Genomic DNA, 19,540 nt, shown 5'->3' on the forward strand with positions numbered 1-19,540 from the left:
GTTCAATGTGCACGGTGATAGAAACGTTAGGGGGTCCGGGCCTGTAAAAGCAGAAACCTTTACTGCATACTGTTCTCAGGTAACAGCAGTTAGAAGCACACATACTCAGAATTATGGCTGCACAAGTTCATGGAAACTTTGCAGAGACAAGCGGCAGCCTCAGAAAAGATGCCACACTTTGCAAGAAACAATGGAAGAAAAAATATGCAAGAAATAATGCAACTTTGACCATGAAACCTCACTGTTCTCTACCAAAAATATGAAACAACAGTATTTCCAAATGTCATACACTTTTAACACTCTTGGGCTGTGTCTACACTAGCCAAAAACTTCAAATGGCCATGCAAATGGCCATTTCGAAGTTTACTAATGAAGCACTGAAATACATATTCAGCACCTCATTAGCATGCAGACGGCCGCGGCACTTCAAAATTGATGTGGCTCGCCGCCGCGCGGCTCGTCCAGACGGGGCTCCTTTTCGAAAGGACCCCGGCTACTTCCAAGTCCCCTTATTCCTGTCTGCTCAAGTCATGGAAGTTGGGAGAGATTCCAGAACACTGGAAAAGCACAAACATAGTGCCCATCTATAAAAAGGGGAAAAAGAACAACACAGGAAACTGCAAACCAGTCAGTTTAACTTCTGTGCCGGGAAAGATAATGGAGCAAATAATTAAGGAATTCATCTGCAAACATCTGGAATAAAATAAGGTGATCGGTAACAGCCAGCATGGATTTGTAAAGAACAAATCACGCCAGACCAATCTGACAGCTTTTTTAACAGGATAACAATTCTTGTGGATAAGAGAGAGGCGGTGGATGTGGTATACCTAGACTTTATTAAGGCATTTGACACGGTCTCACATGATCTTCTTATTAATAAAGTAAGCAAAGCCAACTTAGATGGGGCCACTGTAAGGTGGGTGCATAACTGGTTGAATAACTGGTCTCAGAGAGTGGTTATTAATGGTTTGCAGTCACACTGGAAGGGCATAACAAGTGGGGTTCCGCAGGGATCTGTTTTGGGACCGGTTCTAATCAATATCTTCATCCACGATTTAGATACTGACACAGAGAGTACGCTTATTAAGTTTGCAGATGACACCAAGCTGGGAGGGGTTGCAACTGGTTTGAAGGACAGGCTCAAAATTCAAGAAGATCTGGACAAACTGGAGAAATGGTCTGAGGTAAACAGGATGAAGTTTAATAAGGATAAATACAAAGTACTCCACTTAGGAAGAAACAATCAGCTTCATGCATATAGAATGGGAAGCAACTGATTAGTTAGATAATTCTGTTACAGTATGTTAGTATTAGTTAATAAAATAATTGGCTAAGGTACAGCTAAGGAGGACTCAGGTGTCATTATACAAACTGGAGATTTCTTTGGGAATCAAATCCAGGACACACCTCTAAGACCAGAGCTGCCAGACCTCAAACATATGCCAATGACATTGTGGAGACATGCAGTTGGACCTGATCCTGAGTGGCCAGAGTGATAGACTGGTAATTATCAGGCCATCGGCAGCACGTGTGCGTGGGAATAGGTATGCTGCTTTTCATGTTGTCTTTTCAATAAATGCAGTGTACTGCTTTTTCCCCTGAAAAAGATCCCATGTGCTTCTTATACGCCTAAAAGGAGCTCTAATTTGGTAATAGGACAAACTCTTCTGGGCATTGGGTTTTCAGATTAGACTAATCAGAAACATAAAACATCCCCACACACTGTTAGTCAGTGTCATATGAAAGGACTTCAGTCAGGAAGACAAATAATTAAATCACATATACTTTGATCAAGGGGCTGCAGTTTGCTTCAAACACCTCCATGGGGCATTTGCTTGCTTTCATCACCACTCTCTCTTTTGTGATCAAAGGAGTACCTTTTGGTATGAGAAATGCATTGCCTCTCAATCGCAGTGACTTAACTCATCCCTAGACACTCTAAACTTCCTAATTGTTTTACCGGCTTAATACAAAAGACATGTTCATTGACAACTGCACATTAACCTTCTGTATGTCACACTAATTGTATTCCTTGAGTGTGACCAGCGTCTTTTTATTTGTCTGGCACATTTCAGATTCCAGACATATGCATCTTTACTTTTTGAATATAGGTATAGAATGGACAATCTTCAAAAATAGAGAGAATTAGAAAATATCATGATAGTACCCTTTCAAGTGAGGATCTCAGAGCATCAAACAAATATTGAGTAATTCTCATAGTGCTCCTGTGAAGTAGTAAGTATTGTGTGAACCAGCTAGTGGATTACTAGGCACTGTGTTAAGCCCTACTCCAACATTCAGTCAGCTCAGGATTCCCAGTCCTCCTGTGTACAAGAAAAAGAAACACAACCTGAATCTCAGAAGGGACAAATGCTACAAATTTAATAATAAGATGGGTGAATTAGATGGCTAATATTAAATGAGGTTATTGATATAACCGGCATAACAGAAACTTGGAATGAGGCAAACAATAGGACACAGTAATACCAGGGTACAAAATATTTTGGAAGGACAGAACAGGTCATGCTGGTGGGGGAATGGCATGACATGAGAGTGTAGATTCAAATGAAGTAAAAATCTTGAATGATCCAAACTGCACCATAGAATCTCTATGAATAGTAACTCCCTGCTCTCATCACTCTCTCCATATTTTAGAGTGCATCTACCTGCCTGTCTTTCTGTCCATTTGTTCATGAATTCCTCTTAAACTGTAAGAGGTGTACCCACAAAATTTGATATACAGTTTTCTCTTACCCTAACTTAAACCAAGGTCAGGGTCTGGTTGTGCCTAGGAAGTGGGAAGTACCTGAAATCCCATGGTTTTCCAGAAGATGAAAAGGGAGGGACACTGAGAAGAGGGATGACATATTTCAGACTCACAACTGGGGCAGGGAGTGAAGGGACAGCAATGTGGCAGAGTGATCGCTGGGGCCAGCTGCAGCGGGAAAACACTGGCCACATGGAGACTGGAGTCGCCACCCTTCCGGCTTCCAGACAGACTCCCCATCCCAACCCCGCTCCCTGCTGGGTTTGGGCACAGTGCCACACAGGGGGACCCCTGCTGCCCTCCCCACAATGACACCCCCCACCCACCCCCCTGCAATTAGCTCCTGCCAGGGATGCTGGGGCCAGGAACAAGAGGTGAAACCTAGATCCAGACTCTCCCCTGCAGCTCTCACTGGGGCTGGGGAAAAGCTCTATGACCCTGCTGCCTCCTTCAGCTCTCACCAGGGCCTGGGACAAGTGGCAAATACCCAGCACTCCCCTCTCCCATCCACACTTCTCTTCAGGGATGGGGACACGTGGCCAAACCCTGCCCCACCCCCTGCACCTCTCACTAGGGCCAGGAAGAATGCCCTGGCCCCAGCTCCTGCATCTATTGCCAGAGCGGGAGAAAAGTGCAATGGCTCCACCCTCTCCCCCCCCCACCCCCGTGCCACACCCCAAAGTTCAGGCAAAGACCTGAGCAATGCTGGGTAAATGTGCTGGTAGAGATATATTACCACCACTTGACCAAGATGGTGATAATGATTGACAAATGCTCAGGGAGATCAGAAAGGCTATAAAATTAAAAACATGAAATTTAATGGGGAATTTCAACTATTCCCATATTGACTGGGTACACATCACCTCAGGATGGGATGCAGAGATACAATTCCTTGGCAGATCAGCATCGAGCAGGTTAAACTGCATTTTCCAAGCAGAAAAGAATAATGAAACCAGGAGATCAAGATGTAGAGAAAGATGAAAGTGATGGCAGAGAAGGAGGAAAATGAGTAGAAAATGAAAGTCTGACAGACTGAAAAGGTTATGTTGCAGGCAGAAATAAAAGAGACCAAGGGGTCAAATGAGAATTAAATCACCAGGTCACTATTCTTTTATGAGATCAAATGAAGACATCTGGTGAAGTAAAGTGGAATAGATTAAACAGAAAAGGAACAAGAAGGAAAGAGAGAAAGCAAGATTACAGTAATGCAACATACACCCACGGCAGGGATCTACCTGAATTGTGGAATAGGAATTTAGGAGAATTTTTATCTTAACATTCTAGATCTATTGAGATGTTAAGAATAAAAGGACAAATATTTTGGGGACTCCAGCATTCAAGTCGCTTTCAAAACTGATAATATGTTGGGAAATATTTTAAGATTTAAAAAGTGTCAACTGCTCTGCCATTACAATTACTGTTTATATCAGACCCAGAGAACCAAACTGTGCAATCCTCGTGTGCAGTGGTGAGTACCGACACAGGCAAGAATGACCCTTATCTTCACAGTGGGACTACTTACATGAATTTTACATGAATTCATCAATGTGAATAAGAACTCACATATACTTTTAACTGTTTTAATCTTTCCTTACAATCAGTCCTTCACCTCCCTGATAATTTTTCTTCCTCTTCCTTGACCTCTCTGCAGCTTTAATGTCTAATAACATGTCCAGCACTGAAACAATATTTCATGATGATGTTTTCTAGACTAGTTACTCCTTACTCCAAGAAGCAATGCTTCTGTTTTTGTAGCCCAAAACTACATTATCCTTCCTTTCTGTTCTCTCACACTTGATATTTATGTGCTTTAAAAGGATGTGAATTGTCAAAGATCATTAGCTGTTTTCAGGTTAGGGTAATGCAAGGGCATATGTATGATATATAGTATATATTTGTGTTACAGTATACATACATGCATATGTTAGTATTGCCGTGTGTGTGTGTGTGTGTGTGTGTGTGTGTATATATATATATATATATATATATATATATACGCTATATATATATAGCTGAGGGGATTTCTGGGACCAAACCAGTCCATCCAATTTGAACTAGGACAGTGGTTTCTCAGAGTTAAGCCTCTTATCTGTCCTCTTCAGCTGTTTTAGTTCTCTGCTATTCAAGATGAATATAAAATTAAAAGGGTACAAATTTATTAGCGGGAACCTAGCAAAAAAACCTAAGGAGGAAAAATTAGGGGACAAGATTCTGATTTCAGATGATCCAATCTCTATCTGATAATGGCTTTCTGAGCCCTAGTGACAGGAATTAATCTCTAGCTTCTTTAGGAATGGACATGCAAAGTACACATCTAGGGTATTTATAAATCCTTCTTGGTTCAGCTCGACTCTTTTACTTTTGCTGAAAAAATGATGGTGACTTCTGGGGCAAAATTCATCATTGTCTTCACTTTGTAGTACACAGGGTAGATGCTTCCCACACCAATGGAAGGGGTTTTTCTGTCAATATAGTTCAGCAACCTCCCAAAGTGATAGTTGCTAAGTCGATGGAAGAATTTCTCTGTCAACCTGGCCATACCAACAGCAGGTGTAAGGTCTTCTTAACTTCAGCACTGTGGGATGTGTGTTTTTCTTCTAAGCAACATGGCTAAGTAGACCTAAATTTTAAATGTAGACCAGGGGTCAGTCATTTATAACCAGACAGAGTGAATGCCAAAGGAGGATAAAATGCAGCTAGATTAACACAGTAGCAATTTACGCTCACTTTGCACCAGTGTAAAGAACTATACAAAGCCTAAAGCAATGGTGAATCAAGCTTCTGTTCTAGTGTTTCTAGTTGTTTTGTCAGGCACTCTTGCTTATATGGCACCAGTTATTCAGTGCAACAGAAACATTATCTCCTGCGACTTTCCCTCTGTTTAGAGATCTTTTTCCTCCACTGCTTATATGTTTCTTTCTACTTTGTATGCCTCTACTCAATGGTTTTGCCTTAAAGGAAAATTATATTGACTTGGTATAATAAAAGCCAGATTATGTCTAGCACTGTGCAGCTGTGGGGAAGAAAGGATGAATTGCAGACAAGGAGAAAGAGGTGCAAGGAGAATTCCTCTCTTCTGTTCAGAGACCAGTCACAATCCTTGTCTTTGTGCTCGCTAAGTACAAAAACTGGTTTAGCCTCATAGTGTCATTGCTGGCAGTGGGGTGGAGTGAGTGAAGAACTACTGAAATTAGCTAAACTGGGCCAGCTTTAAGGAAAATACACACTGCAGCCCCTGAAGAGGTGGCAGATATTAATAGAGCCTAGGACCTTGCAGAGGTACTGATTATGATATCAGTTGCATCCAAAACAATCTTAAAATGGGGTCTAAATTTGTGTTCTTTTCTTTATGTAGGTGGTCTATCAGAGTGAAATCAAACATAATGGTCATTCTTGTGTGTGTTGTGTTTTCAAAATAATTTGGCTTTGCATACTTTTTTTTGGTAGGAAGTATATGAACTTGGCTGCTTGTTGGAATTTGTTTGCCAGGCTCTCTAGTTGCCAAGCAGTTTCAAAACAATGTTGTAAGTATCTACACCAAAATCAGCAAACAGTTGAGTCACGAGTAGATTGGCTAGTTCTTGACAATAAATGTTTGGATAAGTGTTATTTGTTGTTATTATTAATTATAATGAGACCTCGTGTTCAACAAGTGGTCACTGAATTAAATCTTCCCTACTGGGTAGAAATACTCTGTGTCAGCACTTACACTTTTCTGACAAATTTTAGCTTTTGATGGAGATTTTACGTGCAGCTGCATTTCTCTGGCAGATACGATCTTCTCTGTCAGCATGCTGGTAAAATCTCTATCAACAACAATTTTTTTTCTGTGTCACAGCTCTACAGTCTTCCCCATTGCCTCACTGAACTCATAACTTAATACACACAAGAAGGAAATGAAGAGTTAAGTTATTTAAAAACAACGAGAAGTCCTGTGGCATCTTATAGACTAACAGATTTTTTTGGAGCATAAACTTGCGTGGGCAAAGGGTCATCTGCCAACGAAAGCTTATGCTGCAAAATATGTGTTAGTCTATAAGGTGCCACAGGACTTCTTGTTGTTTTTGCGGATACAGACTAACATGACTACCCCAATATAAGCTACTTAACAGTACCATGCTTTCAGCCACAGAAACACACTTTATCATTACCACAGCTACTATATATTACAGATCACACACAACTTCAACTCTGCTCCACACTGGATACTAGATTTTTGGCACCCTGCTTGGCACTCCAAACACCCACAGTAACATTGGGCTAGAAGTTTGGTTTAAAGGCTGAATGCAGGAAGTGATGACAGGGCAGCGTTAAATTTGTGGTGCGAATGCAGTCTGCTGTACGTAGTACCTATGGCAATCACAAAGTGATATGTATGCCTTTTGTATAACCTGTACCCTGAGACTGAAGTGCTGAGCATTTGCAGCTCCTCTTAACGTCAGTAGCAGGTAGCTGTGAGTGCGCAGCTGCTCTGATAATCATGCTACATGTATTTTCAATGGTGGAAAAAAAATCATATTGCAATGTAAGCCTCTAGAATTGGTCCAGGTGCATTTTGTCTTTTTTATCTTATGTACCCTTTCTTTGTAGCTGTTTCTTCAATTGAGTGGACGCCTGTGGCGTGATATCCTTTTCTCCTCTGCTGCTGTTTGAACAGCAAGCAGCCTGGTTTTAGTGATGTCCCTTTAACAGGAAATTGGAACCAGAGCTTTCTGTAAGGGCTAGGAGAAGGCAACTGGATCATAGAAATGGAAAAAAAGAGGAAAACTAAGTGCAGCAACCTCAGCAGCAGCCTTTTGAAGAAAAAGTGAGGAGAAATGGACAGGAAAGAGGGTAAACTGTGCTAGGAAAATAACGTCAGCCATAGAAGATTTAAGGAAAGGAAGAGAATAAAAGAAGAAACCACCAGACATATGGACAAAGGAGAAGCACAGAAAGAATATACAAAACAAAACCAAAAAAACCCACCACTTAACAAAATAAATGAGCTCCTGGTTGTTCTTTTTCTCTGCATTGTTTGAATTGCTATCTGGCTTATCTTTTAAATATAAACATTAAGCCTATTCATTTTGCTCCAGTGCACAAATACCCAATTATAAAATATGAATTAGTCAGTACTGATAGGAGGGAAATGATTTAAGAGGATAATAGTAATAGCACTGAAGTATTTACATCACAAGACAAAAAGATTCAGAATGAAAGCCATAACTGCCAGAAAGAGGCAGAAAAGAGGAGGAAACGTAAGAGGCTTCAGTTTTTATAAGAATAATGTGCATACAAAACAGGTTAGAGAGATTCTCACATGCTTGCTTATACTGAACAGCATCGTACTCTATGAGCAGTTCCACTGAAATCAATGGGATTCTTCAGAGTAAGGTGTTATTTCATATGAATAAGGATGTCAGAGTCTGGTTTATAGCTGTAAGAAAATACAGCTTGTAATCCCCAAGTGCCATTTTTCAATATCTGTATTAGTTTGTCTTCTGTCCACAGATCAGCAACAATGGCAGAGTAGTTGTAATCCTTCTCACCCATATCTCTAATATAATTACAGTTATGTGTACATTTGGCATAAGGGAAAAACTACTCACTCTGCTCCTGCTTGGACTCTTCCGTCATTGACCCATGGTGTGCACTTTGTGACTGAGCATGCAATCAGCCAATAAAATTAGTTTGGAACGAGACCCTTTCTGAGGGTACTAGCATACGTGAACAAGTGCACAATGTTAAATTATTCCTCCTCTGAGGCTTAGCTATCACCCTCCCAAGATCTAAATAACAATGACCTTTTAAACTAGAGGGCAAAGACCTTGAATAAAAAACGTGGCAAAAGATGGGAGAAAAAGAATCTTGAAATGATGTGGATTGATTTTAAAAAAATCTATTATTTGTTCGATAATCTCAGTTTTAAGGTTATTGCATAACTAGTGAGGCAAAACCAGATTTGTACAGGATACACATAAAACTCAGTCTAAAACAGAATGAGGTATCTCTTGACCACACGTATTTGACCAGTGCTCCTGCTTCAAGGAAATATTGCAAAGCCTGGGGTGTGCTTTGAAGTACTATCAGCTCCTCCCAAATATGGCAACCAGCATGACACAATATTAGCCAAACTTTGTGCACCATGCTGATTTTTTTTGCTGTTTTGTGCCATCAAATCATAGGGAAAAACTGTGCCCAATATCTGTTATATGAAAATTAAAATATTTTTATAATCTACATAGTCTAAAGTAAATCTCCCCAGCTACAACCTCAATAGACAATGAGTATTTCTGGCAGTATATGTCACACGTCATAGTATTCATATTTTTTATTTCCCAGAAATGACATTTGTTATGGAGATCTTTTGGGTTCTTTTTAGCCTTTTACCTGATCTCTCTAACTGTGATCGTATTAGAGAGATAGCCGGGTTAGCCTGTATCTTCGAGAACAATTCTGCGGCACCTTATAGACTAACAGATATTTTGGAGCATAAGCTTTCGTTGGCAACGACATGCTTCATCAGATGCATGAGTGGGACCTGGAACCAATCCCTGCAACAAACCTTGCTGCCAACTCTGCTCACATATCTGCACCAGTGATATCATCACAGGACCTAACATCAACCATACCATCAGGGGCTCCTTTACCTACACACCTATATATATGTCATCATGTGCCAGCAATGCTCCACTACAATTTACATTGGCCAAACTGGACAGTCTCTACGTAAAAGAATAAATGGACATAAATCACACATCAGGAATGGTAACGTACAAAAGCCTGTGAGAGAGCACTTCAATCTCCCTGGACGCTCAGTAGCAGATTTAGAAGTAGAAGTCCTAAAACAAAGAAATTTAAAAAATCAAATGGAGAGAGAAATCTCTGAACTGCAATTTATTTGCAAATTTGACTCCATCAACCACGGATCAAACAGAGACTGGGAGTGGCTTGCCCCTTACAAAAGCAGCTTCTCAGCCCTGGGTGTTAATATCTCCCCATTAGACTCTGACAATGGGCCTGTCTGATTTGACTTGGTTTTTCCTCTTTTGATACATACTACTGGTAATGGGCCGTTTCCACCTTGCTGAATAGACCTTGAATAGACCTCCCTTCTACTGGAACCCCACTCTTTAAATACCCCTCTGAAACCACCCCCCCACTCATGCATCTGATGAAGGGGTCTTTGCCCACGAAAGCTTATTCTCCAAAATATCTGTTAGTCTATAAGGTGCCAGAGGACTTCTTGTTGTGATTGTATTGGGTGTAATAGGATATCTCTGAGAGATTATCGGTACAGTGGGAGCAAAAGCAAAGAGACTGGTCAAACCTGCTATCTGAGAAATCGTCTTGTACTAATGATGTCTATGACTGGGAACAACAGTCTATACCATCCATTTTGGTCCCCATTTTGACAGAAAACATATTGAAGAAAAAAGATGACTTGTCAAAATATAGCTGCTACTTTCTGCCAGTCCTGCCTGCTGGAATGTCCCTTTTGAACTAAGGCAGCAACATGTGACATCCTTAAATTGTAATAGGCCAAAACCAGCCCTGTTCAGCCCAATAATGGGAAGCTATAAAGATATAAAGCCGTTTTTTTCCTCCCTCTATGGGCCTGCATTGGCCACACCTGGGAATCGGGGCAAGTGAGCGGGGAGTTTTCAATATCTTCCAAGTGCCACACAGATGGCAGCCTGTTTAGGTCTAGCTCTGTCAAATGCTGTCTCATGATCAAGTGAGCCTGTTTCTGCACAACGGGTGCTAAAATGTTCCACTGAATGTACAGCTACAATGTTACCAGTGGTACAATGGCAAAGGCCAAACTAATGTATGCCCTCCTTCCCAATGACAAAAATAAAACGCTACAGTCCTTGTAATGAATCATGATAGAGGATTAAGCTTTTCTACTCACTATGTTTTCAGCTGTCAACTTTTGCTACAGTTTTGTTGGTAAACAAATGTTTGAAAACAACCCTCAAACATCTAAATAGGAAAACAAGTAGTCTGTTGGCTGGATGGAATTTAATATGCATGTGGCTTTTAGGCAAGCCATCTATTAAATCATGATGCACTCACACAACCGTGTAATCTACCCCGAGTAAAACTGTTCCTATTTTTAATCTCTTCATTCCGTTAATAAACCTCCCTTTAAATCCACTCTGAACATATGGAGAGCAAACAAAACAGATGAGGGATTTCCCACTGTTGGTTTGTCTTGTACTGCTGGTTATTTTCAATTCACAAAACTCTCAGCCATCATCTCTGATTTAACAACAAGAAGTCCCGTGGCACCTTATAGACTAACAGATATTTTGAAGCATAATGCCCACAAAATCTTACGCTCCAAAATATCTATTAGTCTATAAGGTGCCACAGGACTTCTTGTTGGTTTTGAAGATGCAGACTAACACGGCTTACCTCTCTGATACTTGTCATCTCTGATTTGTTTTCTCCCCAAACTTCTGCTTGGGGTTACATTGCTGCTGGCTCGGGTGCACTGCTTTGCTCATGATTCCCACTCCCCTGGCTTGTGCATAGGCTCCTAGGGCTGGAAGACACCTCAGGAGCTCATCCAGTCCAGCCCCTGCCCAAACTAGGATCAACCCCAACTAAATCATCCCATGGAGCACCTCAGGGAGATTCGTGCCTACAACAGCCGCCCCCGCCCACGCCCCAATGTTTGCACGATTCTCCCTCTGTGCCTGTAGGTTTGCATTAGCGCGGGGCATGAGCAGAGCAGAGCAGCCATGGACGGCGGGACACCTCTTCTCCGGGCGGTTGCTGGGATTCGCCCGCCAGCCTCCGCCTTTAAAAAGTCTCTCTCCCCTGGGGGAGCACGTCGGGATGCCCCCTCCCCCTCCGTAGCTGACGAACGTTCGAGCCTACAAAGCCCTCCCAGCCCAGAGCCCCCTCGACTGCTGCACAAGCAGCCCCGCCCCCCAGCTCTCTGCGGCGGGAAGGGAGCCAGGCCGGCTCCGCGCGGCTGCCGCGCCAAGGGCGAGGAGGGTCCCCGCCAATGAACAATCGCCTCCCGCCCCCAGCGCCGCCTGCCGAGCTCGCGCGCGCCAGGCCGCAGCGCGGCTGCGCGGCCACGGGCTCGCGGCGCTGTCCGTCCGCCCGGGTGCTGAGGCGGCGCGGCGGGGGCGGGGGGGGGGCGTGCAGCCCGGGGCATGGGCAGGGCAGGCGGCCGCCGGCCCCCTCCTCGCCCCGCGCCCCGCCGCTGAGCGGCGCGGCCATGGAAGAGGAGCTGAAGTGCCCGGTGTGCGGCTCGCTCTTCCGCGAGCCCATCATCCTGCCCTGCTCGCACAACGTCTGCCTGCCCTGCGCCCGCACCATCGCCGTGCAGACGCCCGAGCGCGAGCAGCACCTGCCCGCCCTGCTGCAGCCCCGGCCGGCGGCGGCAGCGGCAGCGGCGGCGGGGCCCGGGCCGGCCTGCCCGGAGTCTGGGGGCGGCGGGGAGCACGCGGACAAGCTGAGCCTGCACAGCGAGAGCGACAGCGGCTACGGCTCCTACGCCCCCAGCCTGAAGTCCCCCAACGGGGTGCGGGTGCTGCCGCTGGGGCCGGCCCCGGCCGCCGCCGCCGCCTCCTCCTCGACCGCCGGCCCCAGCTCGTCCCTCACCTGCCCGCAATGCCACCGCAGCGCCTCGCTGGACCCGCGCGGCCTCCGCGGCTTCCCGCGCAACCGGCTGCTGGAGGCCATCGTGCAGCGCTACCAGCAGGGCCGGGCCGCCGCCAGGTGCCAGCTCTGCGACCGCAGCCCGCCCGAGGCGGCCGCCGTGGCCTGCGAGCAGTGCGAGGTGCTGTACTGCGCCGCCTGCCAGCTCAAGTGCCACCCGGCCCGCGGGCCCTTCGCCAAGCACCGCCTGCTGCCCCCGCCCAGCCTCCCGGGCGGCCCCGGCAAGGCGCCGCCGCCAGGGGGCGCCCGCAAGCTGCCCACCTGCGCCGACCACGAGCTGGAGAACTACAGCATGTACTGCGTGAGCTGCGGCACCCCCGTCTGCTACCAGTGCCTGGAGGAGGGCAGGCACGGCCAGCACGAGGTGAAAGCCCTGGGGGCCATGTGGAAACAGCACAAGGTAAGCTCGGGGCCCATTGCCCTCTCCCCGGCCTGTCTCCCGTCATCAGCTCCCCTTGTCTCCCCTCCAAGCACTTCCCATGGACGACCTGCTAAGATCGCCTGGAGCCAGCAGGGGGCAAAGGCGGTGGCTGGCAGCTATCTTCATTCCTCCCCTACTCTTGGGCCAGGCAGGGGCCTGAACTGGCCCTTTGCTGCAAATAGAACAGCCCGTGGCTACTGTCATCTGTGCCAGTGGTTTTCAGCCAGTGTGCCGTCCGTGGCACACTGGTGCGCCCTGAGAACTGTCCAAGTCTGCCCTGAAATTTCGTCAGTTTCCCCTCACTGGCTCTTTGCACAGCCTTGGTGAGTGGATATTCTGGCCCCGCAGGACAACGGTTGGACCAGGAGCAACTGAAATGCTGCTTTGTGGTCTGAAGGAGCTGGTGAGGAGCCCACCCCCACTCCTTGTGGTGGAGAGCGGGACAGAGGGGCAGGAGCCTGTGAGACTTGGAACATGGTTTAAATGCCATGTCCTGGCTCCAGTGGGCTGATGGGGAGGGGAGCCTGCTTTTGGTGGTCACTCCTTTACTCAGCATGGCATTCAGCCCATTTTGCAAATGTGTCTGTGCTTGCTGTTGAAGAAGGTGTATTCTGTGGTGGGCTTGGAACATTAATGCATTTGATCCTTGTTTAACTTCCTGTGTGCACTGGTGTGTTGCAAACCTTTCTAGTAAGACTGTAAATGTAGTAAATGTAAGTGAATCTGACATTGGTGAGCAACTGATTCATCTGAAAAAAGTGGGTGTGCCGTGGAATTGTTTGTCTTATTGAAGTGTGCTGCGTTGCTGAAAAGGTTAGCAACCACTGCCTAGATGAGTCTCCTAGAGACAACAGTATGTTAGTCAGGGGTTGGTCCTGGAATGACCCCCCAGCACATCTGTGTGACATTCGCAGAATGTCCCCTCCCAGCTCCAGCCAGTCAGAGCACACCTTCTGTACTAAGGGGCTGCTGTAAAGCTGGCTACACCAGACAAAGCTCCATTTAAGATTCCCCTGTATTAGGTGAATCTTCTGTTACGCTTTAGAGCTGCTGTAGACAGTCATTTCAAGTCATCTGAGTAGCACAATGTATCTTAACTGGGACCAAGGATCTAGCCTGGGGGGGCAACCTGTGGCCCACAGGCCACATGTGGCCCATCTGGGACTATATGTAGCCCACAAGCTGTTTTGCCCACATGCAGCTTGTCAGATTCCATTGACTTCTGTCCATATAGGGTTTTTTTTTTCCGCTACCAGTACTACTAAAGTCACACACACATAAAAAAAGAGCATATGACGTGAGGTGCTTGCTGACAGCATGATTCTGTGAGCTGTGTGCTCCCTCTGTATCCAGTCAAAGCATTGCTATGGTGCATTTGGCACACTCTGCAAATTCTAAGTACACAAACACAGTTAGCAAAATGACCCTTGTCCAGGAGACTATCTTGATTATGACAGTCTTGCAGCCCTCTCAAATGAAGGAAGACCACTCGTGTGGCCCACTTACTGGCCTAGGTTGCCCACCGGTGATCTAGCCCCACAACCAGAACGGAGTAAGATAGCATTGTGTGTCAGTGGCAGTTCTTCTTGCGAGGGATGGGGTTGGGATAAGAGGGGGATTCATCATTGTGTCGTGATATTTATCTGGACATTGAAGCATTTTCGTGTCCACAATTCTAAAGCATTCAGCTCTCCTTTCCCTTTAAACAACTCTCCAGTAGGAGCCTAGTCCTTCCTCTCCATTCTTGTTGATCCTACCCCCATTAGGCCATGGGCATCATATTCTCTTGTCGTGACCTTCTAATAATCCAAACACTCCCTCCTTGTGATATTGCATTAGGCAGTAACTTATCAACATCCAAATCTCAAGCCAAACATGGTTTCTTCCCAGTCTAAGTGAAAACAGAGACAGGCAATTGTTGAGTCTACAGCAGCATCTGTATTCCTCACTTTGATATAAATGTGTCAGTGATGGAAGGTTGCAGGGCTGCAGAGAGGGAAAGTGTGTAGAGATTTATTAGCAAGTGGTGCTTTGGCCTTTTAGAGCATTATTTCTTAAACTTTTTGAGACCACAGAACACCAAACAATATTTTTATGTGGAACACCTATGAAAATTTCAAAACCAGAACCCAGCAACATATACAGCAAAAAGGAAATGAAATGAAAAATGGTTTTAATTACAGAAAATATCCATCAGTGTATTTTTCCAAACCCTCATAGTACACCTGTGAGTTGTTCATGGAACACCAGTGTTCTGCAGAACACAGTTTAAGAAACACCGTTTTAGAGGGTTGGCTGATGGCTGTGATCCAAAGTCATGAAGGCAGATAAGGATGGAGAAAATGAGGGTCTTAGCTACACTGATACAAAAACGAGGGAGGGTAGTGTTCACATCAGAAGGAGTTGGTTGGTAATTGTGGGTAAGATGGAGCATGTGGGACCATACAGTCTTTGTTTATAAAAAGCTGAGGTAATTACGAATACTTTTTGGATAGAGACCAAGAGATGATTGTCATAAAATTGATTTGAAGCAACAGCCTTACCAGGAAGCCTAGACAGTGATTCGATTAAGAATTAATTATTAATATTTTACATGTTTAGAGTGCTTGTCATCCTCAGCACTTTACAAAGATCCATACAACAGCCCCAAGGAGGGGCCCTCCCAGAGCTTCCATACATGAAAGGAGAGCATCTAACTGCCATAATCCTTTAGGTAGGCGGTATGCTTCTTTCTGTTGGCTACTCCTGAGGACAGGCTCTCCTCCTTTTTATTGCCTTTGGTGTGATTAACTCCTGTGGGGCAGTCGGAGGATCTCTGATCATTTCTGGCTATTGCGCAGCGATAGAAAATAGATCACTTCTTGTGTCCTGATCCTTGACTTGCTTGTACAGTAGTGAATGCAGAACAAACAGGGCTTCAGTTGGTAAAGACTCATAACATGAGCTCGCATGGCATCCACTGCACCAAACTTATTGATGAGATGAGTGAGTGGCTGAATCAGTCCTGGCAGTAGTTCAAGCTGCATTTAAACAGTCCAGGTATTTCCAGCCAAGGACTTTCTTAAATTACTAAGCCATCTCCTAAATAACTTGATTTTTTTATTTTATTTTATTTTGCACTTCGGAGTTAAATTCACTTGACTGATAAGCACCAGATCATGCATTCACAGCTTTTGCCATTTAGGCTAAATCTAATTTTTGGGTGAAAGGTCTTCATCAAGGAGCCGGTGAACCCCGGAGGAACTATGAGTGATTTCAATATTTAGAAGTATTTCGTGTTTTGTACATGGCGAAGCCCGTTTGTGTTCCAGTAGAGTCTGCTTGTGCTACAACTGATTAATGCCTTTTGAAATGATCTGATGTGACTGTGGTTTTGATCAAGATACATTTTCAACCACTTCTCAATTCTTCTTACAAACTTTTGTCAGAGGAATGAAATAAATTCTGTTGTTTTGTGTTTGCACTGCATTTTTCCCTCAGAGAGTGTGTTTTCACAGAATGTCAAGTATCGGAGGGGTAACCATGTTAGTCTGGATCTGCAACAGCAATGAAGGGTCCCGTGGCACCTTATAGACTAACAGAAAAGTTTTGAGCATGAGCTTTTGTGAGCACAGACTCGCTTCATCAGATGCTGGTCTTGGAAATCTGCAGGGTCAGGTATAAATAAGCCAGAGCTAGGGTGGGGATAACAGTTGTCCTAAAATATATATATTTGGCCCAAAATAAATATATTGAAATTGTGGATAAGAGCCAGTCTAACTCTTCATTTCATGTTTATTCTGTGATAAACTGGATTTTAGAATTGGAAATCTTATACTTGGACCTAAGACAATTTTTCACATGCAGTAATTTACACTTACTGTCACCTGGATCCCATAACTTTGGCCACCCATAAATTAAAGTCATATTTTGAATTATATGGCAAATTTAATTCTTTGTACATATTATTGCTAGCTAGACTAGCTCAGTGTTTCTTAAACTATGTTCTGTGGAACACTGGGGTTCCGTGAACAACTCACAAGTGTGCTGTGAGCATCTAACATTTTTGTTACCGTGTACTGGTGGTATATATATTCTGTTATTAAAACCAGATACAGTGTTACTTCTTCATTGCTATGATACCTGATTAAATTATTTCATTTTGTTTTTTCTGTATGTGTTGCTGTTTGGTATTTTTTTTTTTTTGGTCTGACAACAATTTTTTGAAGAAAATTTTCTTATGTGTTCCACATAAAAATATTGTTGTTTGGTGTTCCCTTGTCTCAAAAAATTTAAGAAACACTGGTCTACCTCAACAACCATGAGCCTGTTGTACTTACGTTAGTTTAATGAAGATAACGCTTCTACAGATGTATATAGAAAGCTGCCATAAGTAAATTATTTTTGGAGAAGTTATAAAATACGTAATATACAGACACAGAGCCAGATTTTCAGCTGGCATGAGTTAATGGAGGCTCATTGGTTTACATCTGTTGAGGTTCTGATGTGAAGGCTTTTAAGGGATTGATCAAAACTGTGTGCTCCTAATGCTGGGGAGAAGTATATTGTATTTTTGTGTATGTAGAGCATCCAGTGTAATGGAGCCGTGATCACACTTAGGATCTCTAGGCTCTATCATAATACAAAAATATGAATACACTTGAACCTCTTTAAACTGGCAACGTTGGGAAAGAGGCTATTATAGGATTTTTGGGACCATGGGCATTCATGATGGGGGTGGGAGGTGGGGTCTGGGAGGGAGGGAGGATGTAGGAATGCACTGGGGAGATGGGGGTGCAGAGTCTGGAAGGGAGAGTGCATTAGGGGATGAGAGTGTGGGCTCTGGGTGTGAGGGGAGAGGGGTGTGGTGCTTACTCGGCACCACACTCTTGGGGGCACACATGACTCTGTTCCCCCCACTGCTCCCAGGCTCTACCTCCTCCCCGCCACTGTGGGAGCAGCGGGCTAAAAGCCTCCAGACAAGTGTTTGCTGTGCTGCCATTCTCACAGCCGGGGAGGAGGGAGAGTGGCAGCTCACAGAGTTGCTTCCTCCTCCCCCTGTGAGGGTCAGAACCACAGTCTTCCCAGATCAGAGACTCTTGGATTAAGGAGATTCAGGTATATTACTGGTGATAGATTAAAACTAGTGTGCCCTTTGACTCATGGACATAGAGAAGCATAGTGACAAGTTTCAGCCCTGCCACTTCTGTTGAGTCCCACCATGTACATCAAAAGTATAACTGTTGCAGATGCTTAATCCTGTAGTGGAGACAGCATCAGGAACTTCAATTGGACAGGGATCTATTAGGATGCGGATGCATAGGGAGATGAACAATGGACCGAGGGCAAATACTGGAATATGGTGGCCCTTTTAGAAAGTAGATCAGAATTGCTCAGAACCCTTATCTCCCATTCCAGGAAATTTAGACGCTTTTTAGAAATTCAGTTCCTGGGTTATATGATGTAATAAGTAGTTAATCTGCATTGATGATAAATGAAGAAGAAAGAAAACTAAATGAGGAATGAACTCTTGAGAAAAAATGATAGAATTATCTGTCTCATTTTCTAAAATCAGGGAAGACGTCAGTCTTCTATGCCTAGCTAGACTTGATGACTTGTCCTCCTTGTTAATTTTGTCTTTCATAACTATAACCTTTTCCCCAATCTACCGAATCTGTGTTTTGTTGTTGGAGCCAGATATTAAAATTAAGATCAATGTGAATACAAGAATGATTGTCAAGAATTGCTAATTGTCATGGTTAATGGAGCTTGTAACTTGCAGTGCAGCTTCAAACAAATCTTTCCACAATATGAAAGAGAGCTCAGAGTATAGTGGTTTATGGAGGTTTTAGGCATCTGGATCCATTTTGTTTTAGTGGAAAATACCTGACTAAATCCATTTGCTTTAGAAACTACCCTATAAATGTTTTAATAAACAAGGCTATTACCTCTAATGGGTTTAGTGATCAGAGAGCCGTCTTTCATATTGTACTTGCAGTAGAACTGCAAATATTTAATGAATGGAAAGGTTTGGAAAAGCTATTTGATTGATGCCTTTGTCAAGTTTATAGACAAGATTTTTATGGTTGTTTATGTGAAGAGCTGAGAGTGAGTGTGCTCAGTTACATTCATATCCATGTAGCTGAGGATCAATCTGGACTGCCTCAGAATTTAGTGGCTGCCATGATAACTATGGGACAAAACCTTGTTTGTGACCCCATGATCCACATTGTGGGATGCAGTGTACTCTGATATTGGGGCTGGGATTAGATGTTGGAGTGGTGCTGATTATACTCCTCTGACAGACTAATCATAGTCTTCTTTGTTTTGTGGCTGAGGCACATCTGTCTTGTTGAGACCATTCCATTAACAATTGATTGGCAGAGCACATCACACTCTAGCCATGATCTCTCCATCCTTTGTCATACTGTCACACCATTGCATCACATTCACACCTTTTACATGGGGAATGGGCATGTGATCAAAAGGGGATGGTGTAAAACCATGGAGAGGATCTTCACCAGCTCCTTTAAGATGCTTTGGTGGCACATAGGGACCTCATCTAGGAATAAGGGTTTGGCCCAGTGAGCATGGGAAACTTTTGAACCAGACATTGTTACTTCACATTTGGTGAAGTGCTAAGAATTTGAGTAGGAGGTGGTAAAAACAAATATGTAAGTACTGACAGCAGTAATATAATTATTATAGCT

The 19,540-nt window shown here is 44.1% G+C and overlaps 1 protein-coding gene across 2 annotated transcripts in view; it reads left to right on the forward strand.

Moving 5' to 3' along the window:
- The first annotated feature begins 11,987 nt into the window (after positions 1-11,987).
- TRIM67 (tripartite motif containing 67) overlaps positions 11,988-19,540 on the forward strand; it is a 50,822-nt gene continuing 43,269 nt past the window's right edge. For both annotated transcript variants that reach the window (XM_074988664.1, XM_074988665.1), the window contains exon 1: positions 11,988-12,830. In XM_074988664.1, coding sequence (XP_074844765.1) covers positions 11,988-12,830 — 843 coding nt within the window. The remainder of the gene's footprint in view (positions 12,831-19,540) is intronic.

The sequence above is a fragment of the Carettochelys insculpta genome, chromosome 3 (assembly GCF_033958435.1).
Source record: "Carettochelys insculpta isolate YL-2023 chromosome 3, ASM3395843v1, whole genome shotgun sequence".
Lineage (NCBI taxonomy): Eukaryota > Metazoa > Chordata > Testudines > Carettochelyidae > Carettochelys > Carettochelys insculpta.